The 16570-nt window shown below is 41.7% G+C and overlaps 1 protein-coding gene across 2 annotated transcripts; it reads right to left on the reverse strand.

Moving 5' to 3' along the window:
* Positions 1-10376: 10376 nt before the first annotated feature.
* Positions 10377-15963, reverse strand: vps37a (VPS37A subunit of ESCRT-I). Of its 2 annotated transcripts, none has more exons than XM_029503043.1 (12): positions 15503-15963; positions 14072-14146; positions 13702-13819; positions 12816-12919; positions 12439-12646; positions 12083-12153; positions 11831-11958; positions 11689-11747; positions 11511-11579; positions 11051-11194; positions 10823-10911; positions 10377-10585 (listed from the first exon to the last, which is right to left on the reverse strand). In XM_029503043.1, the coding sequence occupies exons 1-11, from the start codon at positions 15610-15612 to the stop codon at positions 10831-10833; spliced, it is 1167 nt and encodes a 388-aa protein (XP_029358903.1). In that variant the 5' UTR covers positions 15613-15963; the 3' UTR covers positions 10377-10585; positions 10823-10830. The 2 variants fall into 2 exon arrangements, with proteins under 2 accessions (XP_029358903.1, XP_029358896.1); XM_029503036.1 differs by having other exon boundaries at positions 12439-12649.
* Between the last annotated feature and the right edge of the window lie 607 nt (positions 15964-16570).

Raw genomic sequence — 16570 nt, forward strand, 5'->3', positions numbered from 1 at the left:
TAAACAAAGGAAGTCACGTGACATCCCCGAGAACTGGGTCTATGGATCTGAATGTCTGTCTCAAATGTTACTTCGAAGAAATCCTACAATAATAAAATTATTGATTGAAAAAGAGCGAGAGCCTGTTCCCATAAAAAAACAAGAATAAATCGGTAGTTTTCAGCCTCCTACACATCCATATAAGGGCATATCCTGCGTCATTCCACAGCTGCGTCATTGAGGACGTCACAGATCTCTCGGCACAGAGGGTGTAAGCTGGAGCTCCAGCTGTTTATCTGTTTGTAGCTGAGGAGCAGCTACCGGCATATGGATGGGTGGCAGTCCGCCGGGGGCACCCCGTCCTCCTCCGCCGGCCCGAGGGCCTTGGGGACCGGCAGAGGACGGTGGGGACACCCGCCCAGCCAGCTAGACCAACCCACTTTGGGTTGCGTGTTGGCGGAGGAGCAAAATTATTGCCCCTCCGCCGACATGCATGCACACTAACGTAAGCGTTAGTGTGTGCACACTAACACCTTGTGTGTGTTAGTGTGCACAATAAACCAACACATGTACTGATCACTAACGTAAGCGTTAGTGTGTGCACACTAACACCTTGTGTGTGTGTTAGTGTGCACAATAAACCAACACGTGTACTGCACACTAACGTAAGCGTTAGTGTGTGCACACTAACACACACAAAGTGTTAGTGTGCACAATAAACTAACACATGTACTGAGAAAATATCCACGATAGGCTGACGTAAGGATAAGAATTATTTTTCACATGAAATCAGGGGAGATTGCGATCGCAGTCCCCCACTACCGGAAATTATGCAGTCAAGAATCCCCCAGATGTGGGATTCTTGACTGCATAATAAATAAATAAATAATTTTTTGTACGGAACACTGCGAATTCCCCAAATGTGGATATTTTCTCAGTACATGCGTTGGTTTATTGTGCACACTAACACACACAAAGTGTTAGTGTATGTATGTATGTAACACTTTGTGTGACATATATTTGATTTAAACCTATGCTTTATGAATTTGTTACCTTTATGAAATAAAGTGTGTACAGAAAAGTCCTTTTTTATTTTCCACCAAACACCAAACATCAAATTATTTTGAATTCTGAAAGAAACAAAAGACACTGGCAATTAAACCTTTTCAACTAATGCAGGCCTGTTTGACTCATTGTAAAATCAAAATATGATATTAATAAGGGAAAACAAAAAATGCCAGATTAAGTCATGTGCCGTAATTCTTTCTTTAGGTGACGCGCAGAAGCCAACCTGAATATGAAACATAAATACAGTACATCAGTTCAGGGTCTGATATAGACATATATTTTTCCAAAATAATAGCTCGTTAAATAATTTCTCTCACCTGGTTAATGGGACTTCTGCCGCTGCACTTCACCGGACAGCTCTTAAGATGCCACTTTTAGCTTCATGCAGCATTGCGGGCTCTCGTCCGTGAGCCGTGAGCGATGTTTGTTTTTTATAAAGCTCAGTGTGGAAAAAAATCTGCTGGCACAGGTATGTGGATCCAAAGATCGACAGGACTCCAAATGCAAACTTTTTCACGCTCACATAAGTGTCGTCTATGGCCTTTTTTGAGCCACGGACCGGTTCAATGTCAGACAGTATTCCCACGGACCGGCATTTAAGGTGTGGCGGATACATGCAACAAAATAAAACGATACGATCGGCATAAAAACTGTGCAATTTCCTAAACATCACAATACACGTGAATCCACTGTGCACTCCTATGCAACTTTATTAGCAGCGTCCTCGTAACATCCTGGCAATGAAGCTTTCATTTCATGGAAGTCGCAGGCTCTTCTTCTGTCTCCTCACTGGGCCTTTTCCCCTTTTCGTTATGGAGAAATGGCTTGTAGCCACGATGTATGATCCTCATCCTACCTGGATTATTTCTCCATAACGATCGGGTCATTCTACATCATACATCGTGGCCGTATTATTACCTGGAACACGCATTAGCTTGTAGCCAGAGTTTGGATGTCTTCTGTGGACATCACTTACAACAACACGGTCCAACTCCTCATCACAGAATACAGGTCTGTCTGCCTGCGCGCACGCGCACAAGCACGCACGCACGCACGCACACAGACACACACACACACACACAAAACATTAACCACGAGTAATGTCCCGGTCCTTGTGTATGTTTTTGTGTCTGAAGAGGTGGAGTACTTCTTCTAAATTTGCGGTCAATATCTTTGTGCAGAAATAAAGCCAACATGTTAAATAAATTCCTCTGCCCCCCATGTCACTTTCTCTGTGACCTGACTGCAGCTGGAGCCCTCTCCGTCTCTTCCTTTCTGATGGAGCTCCCAAACTCAGCTGTTTCTGTCTAAGATAACGTTTTGTGTCGGGCTTTAATACAAGCTAGGCTAATGGACGTTAGCATTAGAGCTGTCCACTTAGCTTACTTTACAAGCTAACGGCCCTGTTTGTTACCTCGCTCTACGTTTCTCGTCGATCACCCAGAGTGGGCTGCGATTGGCTCCAGCATCCCACGTGACCTCTTCTTATTAGCTTCGGTCCACGCCTGTTGATTTGTTTATAATTTTTATGAGTAAATAAATACCATGCTTTGTTGCTGAATTTTTCTTGTGTATATGCTACAGTTTAACTGGTTGATCGAACAATGATAATTATGTAGACCTGTAGCCTATTTTATGGGCATGTCGTGCAAGAGATAACAGAAAATGTATAGGCTTTCGGGGAAAAAATATTTTAAGTGTTCAGTGAATGGATCATTGACTTTCCTATACATCATGCACTTGCTTGCAACTAACCTAGGACATAACCTAATTTTCCAACCCAGTTTCCCAAAGGGCGGCCAGGATGAGCGTTTGTCATGTGAGTGTATGTTCATTATGGTAAAATGGACAAACTTGTGTTCAACGAGTTCGTGAATTACGAAACATGCGGACACTTTCCGGTGGGTGTTTCCGAGGAGCAGAAATATGTCATTTGCAGGCGTTCCGCCCGTTTCCAAATGAGCGGTAAGCAATAGTTACGTTATACGTCAAAAATAATGTCATCAATCCGTCAGTCCAGCATGCTAACCAGTTAGCTAACCAGTTAGCTAGCAGTCCATATTGAAGCGACTAACTAGTGTAAGTGATCCGGCAGTGAGGTTTACTGAACGTAGGCTACTCTCACACAGCTATGCTAGCTGGCATCCATTTACACAAAGATTGACAAAGAATGGCCGAACAAATGCATTCTCAATTTATTTTGTTCTATAATAAATACCATACCAGTAACCCACACATTGGCTAGTTCCATTGCGCTTTCCGTACACCCAGCTGTGTTTCTATTTGCGTTTCTTCTTTAAGTACGCACGACTCAACAGTAAATCAGCGTAAAGGGGAACAGGAACTTGGGGGAACCGAACCGGTTGACACACCGGCAAGAGCTTTTTTCTGTTCCATTTACTGCCAAAATGGCGGCGTAAACAAAGGAAGTCACGTGACATCCCCGAGAACTGGGTCTATGGATCTGAATGTCTGTCTCAAATGTTACTTCGAAGAAATCCTACAATAATAAAATTATTGATTGAAAAAGAGCGAGAGCCTGTTCCCATAAAAAAACAAGAATAAATCGGTAGTTTTCAGCCTCCTACACATCCATATAAGGGCATATCCTGCGTCATTCCACAGCTGCGTCATTGAGGACGTCACAGATCTCTCGGCACAGAGGGTGTAAGCTGGAGCTCCAGCTGTTTATCTGTTTGTAGCTGAGGAGCAGCTACCGGCATATGGATGGGTGGCAGTCCGCCGGGGGCACCCCGTCCTCCTCCGCCGGCCCGAGGGCCTTGGGGACCGGCAGAGGACGGTGGGGACACCCGCCCAGCCAGCTAGACCAACCCACTTTGGGTTGCGTGTTGGCGGAGGAGCAAAATTATTGCCCCTCCGCCGACATGCATGCACACTAACGTAAGCGTTAGTGTGTGCACACTAACACCTTGTGTGTGTTAGTGTGCACAATAAACCAACACATGTACTGATCACTAACGTAAGCGTTAGTGTGTGCACACTAACACCTTGTGTGTGTGTTAGTGTGCACAATAAACCAACACGTGTACTGCACACTAACGTAAGCGTTAGTGTGTGCACACTAACACACACAAAGTGTTAGTGTGCACAATAAACTAACACATGTACTGAGAAAATATCCACGATAGGCTGACGTAAGGATAAGAATTATTTTTCACATGAAATCAGGGGAGATTGCGATCGCAGTCCCCCACTACCGGAAATTATGCAGTCAAGAATCCCCCAGATGTGGGATTCTTGACTGCATAATAAATAAATAAATAATTTTTTGTACGGAACACTGCGAATTCCCCAAATGTGGATATTTTCTCAGTACATGCGTTGGTTTATTGTGCACACTAACACACACAAAGTGTTAGTGTATGTATGTATGTAACACTTTGTGTGACATATATTTGATTTAAACCTATGCTTTATGAATTTGTTACCTTTATGAAATAAAGTGTGTACAGAAAAGTCCTTTTTTATTTTCCACCAAACACCAAACATCAAATTATTTTGAATTCTGAAAGAAACAAAAGACACTGGCAATTAAACCTTTTCAACTAATGCAGGCCTGTTTGACTCATTGTAAAATCAAAATATGATATTAATAAGGGAAAACAAAAAATGCCAGATTAAGTCATGTGCCGTAATTCTTTCTTTAGGTGACGCGCAGAAGCCAACCTGAATATGAAACATAAATACAGTACATCAGTTCAGGGTCTGATATAGACATATATTTTTCCAAAATAATAGCTCGTTAAATAATTTCTCTCACCTGGTTAATGGGACTTCTGCCGCTGCACTTCACCGGACAGCTCTTAAGATGCCACTTTTAGCTTCATGCAGCATTGCGGGCTCTCGTCCGTGAGCCGTGAGCGATGTTTGTTTTTTATAAAGCTCAGTGTGGAAAAAAATCTGCTGGCACAGGTATGTGGATCCAAAGATCGACAGGACTCCAAATGCAAACTTTTTCACGCTCACATAAGTGTCGTCTATGGCCTTTTTTGAGCCACGGACCGGTTCAATGTCAGACAGTATTCCCACGGACCGGCATTTAAGGTGTGGCGGATACATGCAACAAAATAAAACGATACGATCGGCATAAAAACTGTGCAATTTCCTAAACATCACAATACACGTGAATCCACTGTGCACTCCTATGCAACTTTATTAGCAGCGTCCTCGTAACATCCTGGCAATGAAGCTTTCATTTCATGGAAGTCGCAGGCTCTTCTTCTGTCTCCTCACTGGGCCTTTTCCCCTTTTCGTTATGGAGAAATGGCTTGTAGCCACGATGTATGATCCTCATCCTACCTGGATTATTTCTCCATAACGATCGGGTCATTCTACATCATACATCGTGGCCGTATTATTACCTGGAACACGCATTAGCTTGTAGCCAGAGTTTGGATGTCTTCTGTGGACATCACTTACAACAACACGGTCCAACTCCTCATCACAGAATACAGGTCTGTCTGCCTGCGCGCACGCGCACAAGCACGCACGCACGCACGCACGCAAACAGACACACACACACACACACAAAACATTAACCACGAGTAATGTCCCGGTCCTTGTGTATGTTTTTGTGTCTGAAGAGGTGGAGTACTTCTTCTAAATTTGCGGTCAATATCTTTGTGCAGAAATAAAGCCAACATGTTAAATAAATTCCTCTGCCCCCCATGTCACTTTCTCTGTGACCTGACTGCAGCTGGAGCCCTCTCCGTCTCTTCCTTTCTGATGGAGCTCCCAAACTCAGCTGTTTCTGTCTAAGATAACGTTTTGTGTCGGGCTTTAATACAAGCTAGGCTAATGGACGTTAGCATTAGAGCTGTCCACTTAGCTTACTTTACAAGCTAACGGCCCTGTTTGTTACCTCGCTCTACGTTTCTCGTCCCAAATTCACCGTCACACCCTTTTAAAAAAACATTTGTATAGAACATTTCTCAACCCTTTATTTTCCTTTCTGATCACTGGATGATGGACTGATGCTGACTGGACATTTTTCTACCGAACGTCAGCCAACAACACACTAGCATAGCAACAGTAACCAATGGGGGCGGGGCTTAGCGAAGGATCGGTGGCCAAACCATTTGTTGTATGTGTGTGTGTGTGTGGGGGGGTGTTACAATTAGGAAGAAAACAAGAAAACAAGTACTCAAATATTACATAATCTTTCACTAAAACAGGGTGACTTGTTCCTTTACTGGTCTAGTCTGTGGACGCGTCCTGTCTTCGGTCTAGTCTCGGTCCGTTCCTGGAGGGGTGCCAGACCGGTCTGGTCTGGTTCGGCCTAGGTCCTGGGGGGGGCGCCGTATCTGCATTAGCCCAGTCCATTACTCGCAACCAATTAACTCGTAGACACGTTCAGGTGCCCACACCGGGAATGGACCTTTACATACATACACACACATTACATCCATTTAGGGTTACAGTAAATCATACAATCACCATTACATTTACATCATGTATACATATTAACATCATCACTAACCCCGGGGTTACATTACATCAATTACATTATACATTACATCCACATCACCTACCCTAGCCGGGAATCGAACCCCCTCAAACCTAGGTGCGGGGCGGCAGCGTTACCGCTGCGCCACAGCGCTGCTCGAGTTGCAGCATACATTTGCGCTACTTCACCATTTCACATTTACGTCACCTGACCTAACGTGATGACGTGTCAACCAGAGTGGGCTGCGATTGGCTCCAGCATCCCACGTGACCTCTTCTTATTAGCTTCGGTCCACGCCTGTTGATTTGTTTATAATTTTTATGAGTAAATAAATACCATGCTTTGTTGCTGAATTTTTCTTGTGTATATGCTACAGTTTAACTGGTTGATCGAACAATGATAATTATGTAGACCTGTAGCCTATTTTATGGGCATGTCGTGCAAGAGATAACAGAAAATGTATAGGCTTTCGGGGAAAAAATATTTTAAGTGTTCAGTGAATGGATCATTGACTTTCCTATACATCATGCACTTGCTTGCAACTAACCTAGGACATAACCTAATTTTCCAACCCAGTTTCCCAAAGGGCGGCCAGGATGAGCGTTTGTCATGTGAGTGTATGTTCATTATGGTAAAATGGACAAACTTGTGTTCAACGAGTTCGTGAATTACGAAACATGCGGACACTTTCCGGTGGGTGTTTCCGAGGAGCAGAAATATGTCATTTGCAGGCGTTCCGCCCGTTTCCAAATGAGCGGTAAGCAATAGTTACGTTATACGTCAAAAATAATGTCATCAATCCGTCAGTCCAGCATGCTAACCAGTTAGCTAACCAGTTAGCTAGCAGTCCATATTGAAGCGACTAACTAGTGTAAGTGATCCGGCAGTGAGGTTTACTGAACGTAGGCTACTCTCACACAGCTATGCTAGCTGGCATCCATTTACACAAAGATTGACAAAGAATGGCCGAACAAATGCATTCTCAATTTATTTTGTTCTATAATAAATACCATACCAGTAACCCACACATTGGCTAGTTCCATTGCGCTTTCCGTACACCCAGCTGTGTTTCTATTTGCGTTTCTTCTTTAAGTACGCACGACTCAACAGTAAATCAGCGTAAAGGGGAACAGGAACTTGGGGGAACCGAACCGGTTGACACACCGGCAAGAGCTTTTTTCTGTTCCATTTACTGCCAAAATGGCGGCGTAAACAAAGGAAGTCACGTGACATCCCCGAGAACTGGGTCTATGGATCTGAATGTCTGTCTCAAATGTTACTTCGAAGAAATCCTACAATAATAAAATTATTGATTGAAAAAGAGCGAGAGCCTGTTCCCATAAAAAAAACAAGAATAAATCGGTAGTTTTCAGCCTCCTACACATCCATATAAGGGCATATCCTGCGTCATTCCACAGCTGCGTCATTGAGGACGTCACAGATCTCTCGGCACAGAGGGTGTAAGCTGGAGCTCCAGCTGTTTATCTGTTTGTAGCTGAGGAGCAGCTACCGGCATATGGATGGGTGGCAGTCCGCCGGGGGCACCCCGTCCTCCTCCGCCGGCCCGAGGGCCTTGGGGACCGGCAGAGGACGGTGGGGACACCCGCCCAGCCAGCTAGACCAACCCACTTTGGGTTGCGTGTTGGCGGAGGAGCAAAATTATTGCCCCTCCGCCGACATGCATGCACACTAACGTAAGCGTTAGTGTGTGCACACTAACACCTTGTGTGTGTTAGTGTGCACAATAAACCAACACATGTACTGATCACTAACGTAAGCGTTAGTGTGTGCACACTAACACCTTGTGTGTGTGTTAGTGTGCACAATAAACCAACACGTGTACTGCACACTAACGTAAGCGTTAGTGTGTGCACACTAACACACACAAAGTGTTAGTGTGCACAATAAACTAACACATGTACTGAGAAAATATCCACGATAGGCTGACGTAAGGATAAGAATTATTTTTCACATGAAATCAGGGGAGATTGCGATCGCAGTCCCCCACTACCGGAAATTATGCAGTCAAGAATCCCACATCTGGGGCCAAAAGTAGCGAGTAACGAGAGCATCAATAGAAATGTAGTGGAGTAAAAAGTACAATATTTGTCCTTCAAATGTAGAGAAGAGAAAGTAATAGTATGCCCCAAAAATAATACTCAAGTAAAGTACAGATACTCAGAAACTCTACTGAAGTACAGTACTGGAGTAAATGTACTTCTTTACTGTCCACCCCTGGTTCCAGCTCATCCCTCGTTACTCCACAGCAAAAGATTAGACTCTTCAGAACTTGCAAATCCTTCAGAGACCCACACACAATTTACATTATATGAACATGTCAACTAAGAAAAGTCTTACAGTTATATCAATACAAACATTTCTTATGTACTGTTGAAGTGTGTCACTCAAAAATGGTAATTGAGCACATAGTGAGAAAATTAAGCAATGTTGCTAAAAAAAAACCAAACAAACAAGCAAACAAAAAAAACTATTTCTCCAAAGGGTAAAGTAGTACATAAAGCATAAAATTTGCACAGATGGGAATAGCACAGGAAAATGTCCAGGCCCCCGATTAAATATTATAAGTATTTCATGAGGTACAATGAAACGGATTAATTTGAAGGTGATGTGTGATATTTTCATGCTCTGTGTTAATAAACAAGTTTTATTTTTTTCTTTCGTGTTTTGATTTGTCAACAAGCATTGAAACAATCCAGGTTTATTCTAAATGCTTTATTACTCTAACAAATTAAATAAGAACATATAATACAAGGTGTTTGAGTCTTTGATTACAATATAGCCTATTATTAACATTATTTAAATACAGTATCCAATGTCGAGTTTTACTGCAGCATTTAACCAAATATTCCTCAACATTTTCCAAAAACTTGAGGCTATTAAAACTTTTCAGCTCTCCAAAAGGTGTCAAAAAACAAACACACAAAACAAAACAAAGTTGGGTTACTATAATGATGTTCATCCGCAAAAAATTGTCAGTTTTACATACAAAAAAAATTCAATTATTGCGAAAAGCATGGCATAACGGTAATAGTGTGATTAAACCGTTTACAGTACTCTGACTCCTTTGACAAACACATTTTAAGTTGAAATCAGTGTCTGATATAATCTGTGGTGGTTTATTGTCTGTACTAAAAAAATAACCAAATTCACTAAGTGTGTGTTCTTTGGCCAATTTTTGTAAGATAAAACAGATAGATCAATATGTTATCAGAGTAATGCTTAAACGTGTTTAATTGAAGTTTTCATGGTTGTGCAAACACAATGATATCCAGGATGAGTTGGGGTAATTGCCAATAGGGGGAAATGTAACAACTGAAAGAGAGAATTACTTTGCGCCATTAAAATGCAGTTTCAGTTTTAAGAGCCCAAGATCAAGCCACTGCTCCGTCCTTGCTTCTTTTATTTCATTGTTAAATTACAAACAGGATGGCCTTGGACAGATTAAAAAAGACACATCCCAACACTTAGTTTTAGGTAAATGGATAGAACAACCTTTCCAATGTAAACAGGAGATTTAATGTGCAAAAGTTGGTTCTCATGTCTATCCAGAAGGAATGGGGCCTTTAAAGGCAAATAAAGCAAGGACAGGACAATGAGCTCAGACACCAACATTAGCATTTTAACAGTTAATTTATAGTGACGTGTTTGATCACTGCATCAGGAATACTGTCCTATTCGCAGCACATACTTTTTGTCAAATATGATCACATCAACAACCACTGGTCAGGTGTACTACCTGAATCCTTGACAGAAACAAAACTCTGCAATCACTGTAGAGTCACAATTGGACAAACAGAATGTGAAATAAAAACAATCCACAAAAGTGATAAATCCTTAGTGATGCAGTTGAACTTCAGTTGTTTTGTTTTGTTTTTTTTTTTTAAGCCCAGACTGGAGCGCAATGGGCTGCTTTTTTTTTTTGTAAGCCCACCTTTGCCATCACCATCCTCATAATTCTCCAAGTGCCCATTGTTGACTCAGTGTGCTTTTCATCCTTTATAATGTCTTTACTCTTTTAGTTGGCAGCAGTTGGCTGAGAAAACACCGAACCTGGGGAACAAATGTAAGAAGTAAGCAAGCTGAAGAAAGAACAGATAATGAAAACTGTTTTTTTTTTTGTCAAAAAAAAGAAAAAGAAAAAGAAAGGGGAAATCAAACTGAAAACAAAAATCCCAAAGGCTTCCTGTTTTGAAATTGTCAACTGAGATCTAAGTTTCTGACTACCTGATTGGTCCAATTTTTGTGTTTAGTTTGTACCGTATCTTGTTAATTCTATGTGACTCCTACCTTGTTTTCTAGTGACTAGTAGGAAATTGTCCATGCGTGTTGATCGACTGCTGCAATTTCTCCTCTTTGGCCCTTCTGCTGTGGCAAAGCTGTTGAAAAACATAAGAGCCATCCATACAGATTTCTCCATTTCATGTTGCGTACAGCACTTCTGATAACACTCAAGACCTAATATCAATAAATTACCACGATTATCTTCACACAAACGCTGCACTTAAGGCCTCTCACCGTTCTCTTTTCCATGAAGCTGGTCAGGAATTCGTCTATGTCTGTACGTCCCTCTAGGAAGTTTTCAGCAGTTTCCTCTGACTCCTCTTCTGCCTGGTGGGCTGCAACTTTTAACCGAGCCTGTAAAGTGCTAAGACTGCAACTCTAGTGGGGAGTAAAAGGTACTAAAGTAAGAAACAGACCAAGAGAAACTGGATACATTATATCAACAAAAACATGTGCTTGGTCTGACTGAACCTTGACCACCAAAGTCTATTCCTTTCATCTTTGAGTTTGTGTAAATTGTTGGTTGATTTTACATTTAAAAAGGTTCAAATAATGTTTTGTGAGATCTCTGCAACATTGACCTTTGAGCACCAAAATCTAGTAAGTTTTCAGAGTCCAAATACATTTTTGTGCAGTTTTAAAATAATTTCCTCTCATCATATCATGTTCATCTATGATGAATGAAGCCTCTTACCTCACTAAGTTCATGCTGTCTCTGCATCTTCGTCTCAAAAGCCGACTTCATCTGAGTCAGCTGTTCGTACTGTCAACACAGCAGACAGACCCTTTGATCATTAAGCTCCTAGTCTTAAGTATGAATGGATTTGTTTTGTGTGTTTGTTCACTCAAAAGCAAACTGTATAAGTGCTAACCTTGTAGAGCATTTCTTGCCTCTTTCCTTCCAACTGTGGCTCCATCTGCAGGTTTTTTTCTGTAAATGACAAAATGAAACGTTCAGGTTTCAATTAGAGCCTCTCTCTTTAGACTAGCCCTTAAAGGAGAAAAGGAACTTACTAGCCATGTCCACTATGCTGGTCACCAGCTCTTCCTTATCGTTGGTGATCTGCTTAAGCTGTGGCAAACTCACAAAAAACTCTAGTAGCACATCCTCATTTTCTGACATGTCTGACAACCTGGTCAAGCTGGAGTGGGATGCAGAGAGTAAAATAAAAAAGATGGAATGACAGGACACTAAAGAACGTCCCCCTCATCTCAAACATGTTACAACCTGCTTAAAGAATGTTTTTCAGTCAAGAAATACTTTACTTCATGTTACAGAGCTCAGGAAATGACTCTGGAATCTCAGGCATCTTGTACATATGTCCATTCAGTCCAGCCTGAAAGACAGAGAAACAAGCAGGTCACATCCCTTGAACCTGGTTTATACAAGTTTCTTTCTAGATTTGTCTAAACTGGATATGCCAGTTGCAATAAATTATTTCTAAACCAAAATTAGCCTCCCGCTTTTTGTCATGTATTTTCTCCGTCTTTCTTGATGAACTTTGCAAACACTGGAACAAGGCTGGTGTGGAATGGAAAACTCTTTACAGAAGTACAAACAATTCCCTTGATGGTTCCCTGTGTGTGCTGGATGCGCAGAATGGATTTATGCATTTATGTACCTGTGAGTCTCCAGTAGGAACAGGCAGCGGCAGGTCAGAAATCAGTCCATATGGAGCTGGAGCACGAGGAGGCCCGTGGGAACTATCAACCCCGGGGTGAGGCATTGGAGCTGCAATTGGAGGTGGTGTCTGACTAGGACCCACATGGCGAGGACCATAGTGGAAAGCTTGCGTGGGGTAAGGAGCCATGCCCGATGGTTTGTACATACTGCTGTTGGTGGAGCAAACAGGATGATTTTTACTAAAACACAAGAAGCAACATGTTTTCATTTTCTTATTTTATTTGTGTTTATTCACTGGAATTTTAATTACCAGCAAAATATGTATATAAGACTCTGGTTGTAATACATTTTCAATGAACACAAGATTAAACTCACTATGGAAAGCCAGTGGGACCAGAAGACATCAAGGCAGGGGGGCTTTTCCAAAATTCATCCAACAGACTCTGAACAACCTTACCCAGATCTGAATGCATCCCAAACTACAGCAGAAAAGACAAAAGCACATGATTGTAGGAGTGAAAATATCTCAAAGATAAAGTATGAACTATCAAACATAAAAAGCATTTGTGGAGAAGAAGGAATATGAAAAACAACAAGGGAAAAAAAAAACAAAACAAAACAAAACAGGGAAGTTGTATAACTGAGCAACACTTCATTTGCATGCACATCACCCCATTCTATTGGAAGACATCATGACAGGACATTTACTTGACTGAATGAGTCTGCGTGCACAATGGTATCACAAGTATTATGCTTCTTTATTTGTGCCAATGAAGGACATAACCTGGAAACAGATCTAGAACCAAAAAATTAGAAAGATGTTTGGACGTTGGAAATATGAATGGTGAAGAGGGAATACACACTTGACAATGACAGGCTGTGTGCTTTTCTTTTACTATTCCCAACTGTTGGAATTGTATAAAAACCTTCTTTCCTTTCATCGATGGAAACCACTTCACTGACAAATTTTCAGTTTTGGTTTTAGTCAGACGTGACTTAACCATTTGCAACGCAAATATGTAATGATATTTCCTTTCACAGCAGTAATGTTAATGTCCCTGTGAGTTGGGCCACACTAGGATAACACAGATTAAATCTTTTTTTATGCAAACCCTGGTATAAATCAAGCCAGCCAAAAAAGTAGTCAAGAGTGACTTGTTTCAGACAACAGCATGCATCTATTTTTCTCTTCCCTTGAATGTTTTGGGAAGCTCCTAAAAAAAAAAACTAATTGGAAATCACTCCCCACAGGACTACTTACATTTGTGATGAGGGGACTAGTGATCATCGTGCCGTTATTGCTGTCTACTAAATGATGACCAACTGGGGGGTAGACACTAACCACCGGCTTCTCCTGAGGGAACTGAGGAGGTAGCAGACTGAGAGAAAGAAAACAGCAAAATATGCTGCTTTAGTTTTAAGCAAGTGAATGTGTAACTTTTCCACATTGAAATGTCTGATTAAAATGAAATATCTTGCCACTGAAGTTATGTTTACGGTTGCATCACTTTTTTATCCAGATTCATTTGAAATATTGACTTCTTGGGTGACACTTTGTCACAACTATACAAAGTCTGCTGGCCACTTTTAATACACGCACCCTGTGGCTGAGTGCGCACATGTGTACTCACATGTTAACACTAATTGTGGAGTTGTTGACTGTGAAAGGTATTCTGTACTCCACATCCTTCTGGATCTCTGCAAGGCTGTTGAAAGAGAACATCGTGATATGTCATCTTGAATTTTTAGCTATTTCACACAAATTTCAAAACTTACTCCTTTGTCAGGCTGAATATGTCATTTTGATAGTTCCATTTACTTATGATTACCATTTAATAAATATGTATCTACATATCTCAATATTTCGGCACAAGAATGTTTTGTTCTCTTTTGTTACAGTGGTAAGAAAACAAGGCATTTTGGAAATAAGAATTTTGTTTTTCATGGAGATCCCCCCCCTCTTTTACATATCATACAGGAATTGTGACCAGTAACTGACCACACTGGCTGCTCCTATATAAATTGAGCACAATGTTGATTGTATTTGTATCAGTTGCCTTACATTGCCACCATGGGCTTATGGTGCTACAGTCATATTTATTTTATTATGTGCAATAATTGTAATGTACTGACTATACACATGACTGCAGAGTTAAGGTCAACTCCATAGAAAGTCAGTGGCAGCAAATGTTGATATTAGTCCCAAGGGAATTGTAAACAAACAATCTGTCGCTTTTAAAATATGCCTCACAATAAATCATTTCTTCCCACAAGTCAGATGTGGTATGTTGCAACCAAAGAAGCCCTCACCTCCTAACATAATTTCCACACCACAGTCAGCATTGGCCAAGCACATTAGCCATGTGGTCTCTACAGTCCCGTGAACTGCACTCACAGAATAGTGTGTAATCCCATTTCCCCATCACACACACATAGCATACATTATGTCAGGATGACTGTGAAATAAGGGAATAGTGTGGCTGATCAGTCTGTTCATGCTGGTACTTTATTTCTAACTCAGAATGATGAAAACAACCAAGCTACTCAGATGACCAAGCTCCTTAGTAAACAAAGGCTTAATACTTTAATCCCCATCTCTGACTGGTAGGCACACTCCTGAACCACATGCGTGACAAGTTTGTCTGAAAAACACTGATCGCAGAACATGTTCAGCAATTTATAACTGCCTTAGCCCTAAAAATAGACACTGTAGGTGCCACTTGAGTTGATTAACAGACCAGCTAGCACGGGTTAGCTATGACGGACGGTTAGCAAACACTGACCGTAAAATACGATTACTGGCGGAAAAACACTGTTCGTGTTTTCACATTTCCACAGAACAGCAGAAATGGAAAGTAAAATGTGAGCTACTTGTTGGCCTGTTTGTCGTTGCTTGTCTCTGAGCCGGCGGCTAGCCACGAAAAGCGAGCATCAGCTGTCTGCAGGCAACGGACTGACGTCTGTCGGGTGTCCGGGAGCCGCAGCTAGCTGTGCTTGATGTTGACAAGCGAACCAAAAGCACGACACTCCGGCTATCGGTGGCCGTCCGCCGGGCTCATTACCTGGCGTGAGCAGCTTTCAGGGACTCGATCTGCCGCTGTCTTTGTTGCTGTAGGCTGTTCAGAGGAGGAAGAGGTCCGGAGCCCTTGGACAGGGGGAAAAGCCAGTTCATCCTCTTCTGGCGAACAACCACGGACTGGACCTGACAGGAGCTAAAGGCCGACAACAGACGAAGACGGGAAGGAAGAGAAAGTGGACATGAGCAGCGCACGGAGCGGAGGTTTCTGATGCTAACCGCTGCTAGCTGACATCGACACGGTTTGTTGTCCACACGAGGCTGACTTTGTAGTTAGGTTACAAAGTCAGGTAGCATATCCACATGTGTCGGTTAAAACGGCAGCTCCGTCTTATCTTCACCGATTTACGTATACTTTTAGTGGTGTCAATAGCAATGACCGAGCGAAAGATAACAGCAGCTCCAGGAAGACAACAACCTTACGGGGGAAAGCTTGATCAACTTATTTACGCGTTACGTCAACCAGCAATTACACGTCAGGCGCAACTTCCTGTTTTCAGCATGGGAAGAATTGCACTGAGAAAAATGGGATTCATTTACATTAGACATATAAATAAGATCGCATGCAATCTATGTGATCGCTTCATGACAAAATTAACAATAACACTAATACAATTTTCATGTTTTTATTCTACTATAGCATAAAAGAGTATATATATATATACACACACACACACGAGTACCCCCAAACGGTTAGTGGAACTCGGTTAAAAAACGCGAAACCGTTTTAAGGGTTTTTGAATTGATTGTTATTTTTAAACTTTTTTTTTTTTAATCTCACGTACCCCCATTTGAGACCCACCGGTCTATTGTATTACCCGTATACACGGAGAGATTCGACTATTCGGTGATCGACTTTGGTGAGATGTGTTCACTTGTGAAATAAACACAGCATAAAACACAGTCATCATGGTCTGATGAGTCAAGTGAAAACACCTTTGTGGGTGTAACAACAACACCTCTCTACGTGTTGCTTTCAAACAATCCACTTTTTCCCTGATGACATTTTCACACATTTCAAAGAGCACAAGTGGAACAAATTAAACTACTGATG

The sequence above is a fragment of the Echeneis naucrates genome, chromosome 1 (assembly GCF_900963305.1).
Source record: "Echeneis naucrates chromosome 1, fEcheNa1.1, whole genome shotgun sequence".
NCBI lineage: Eukaryota > Metazoa > Chordata > Actinopteri > Carangiformes > Echeneidae > Echeneis > Echeneis naucrates.

Excerpts from the sequence above, each read along its gene's own strand:
- vps37a (XM_029503036.1), bottom strand. The coding sequence starts at position 15,612 with ATGAACTGGCTTTTCCCCCTGTCCAAGGGCTCCGGACCTCTTCCTCCT. Across the intron at positions 13,820-14,071 it reads TCCACAATTAGTGTTAACAT|TCTGCTACCTCCTCAGTTCC; the intron begins GTGAGTACACAT and ends TCTTTCTCTCAG. Across the intron at positions 11,959-12,082 it reads CCTGAGCTCTGTAACATGAA|CTTGACCAGGTTGTCAGACA; the intron begins GTAAAGTATTTC and ends ATCCCACTCCAG.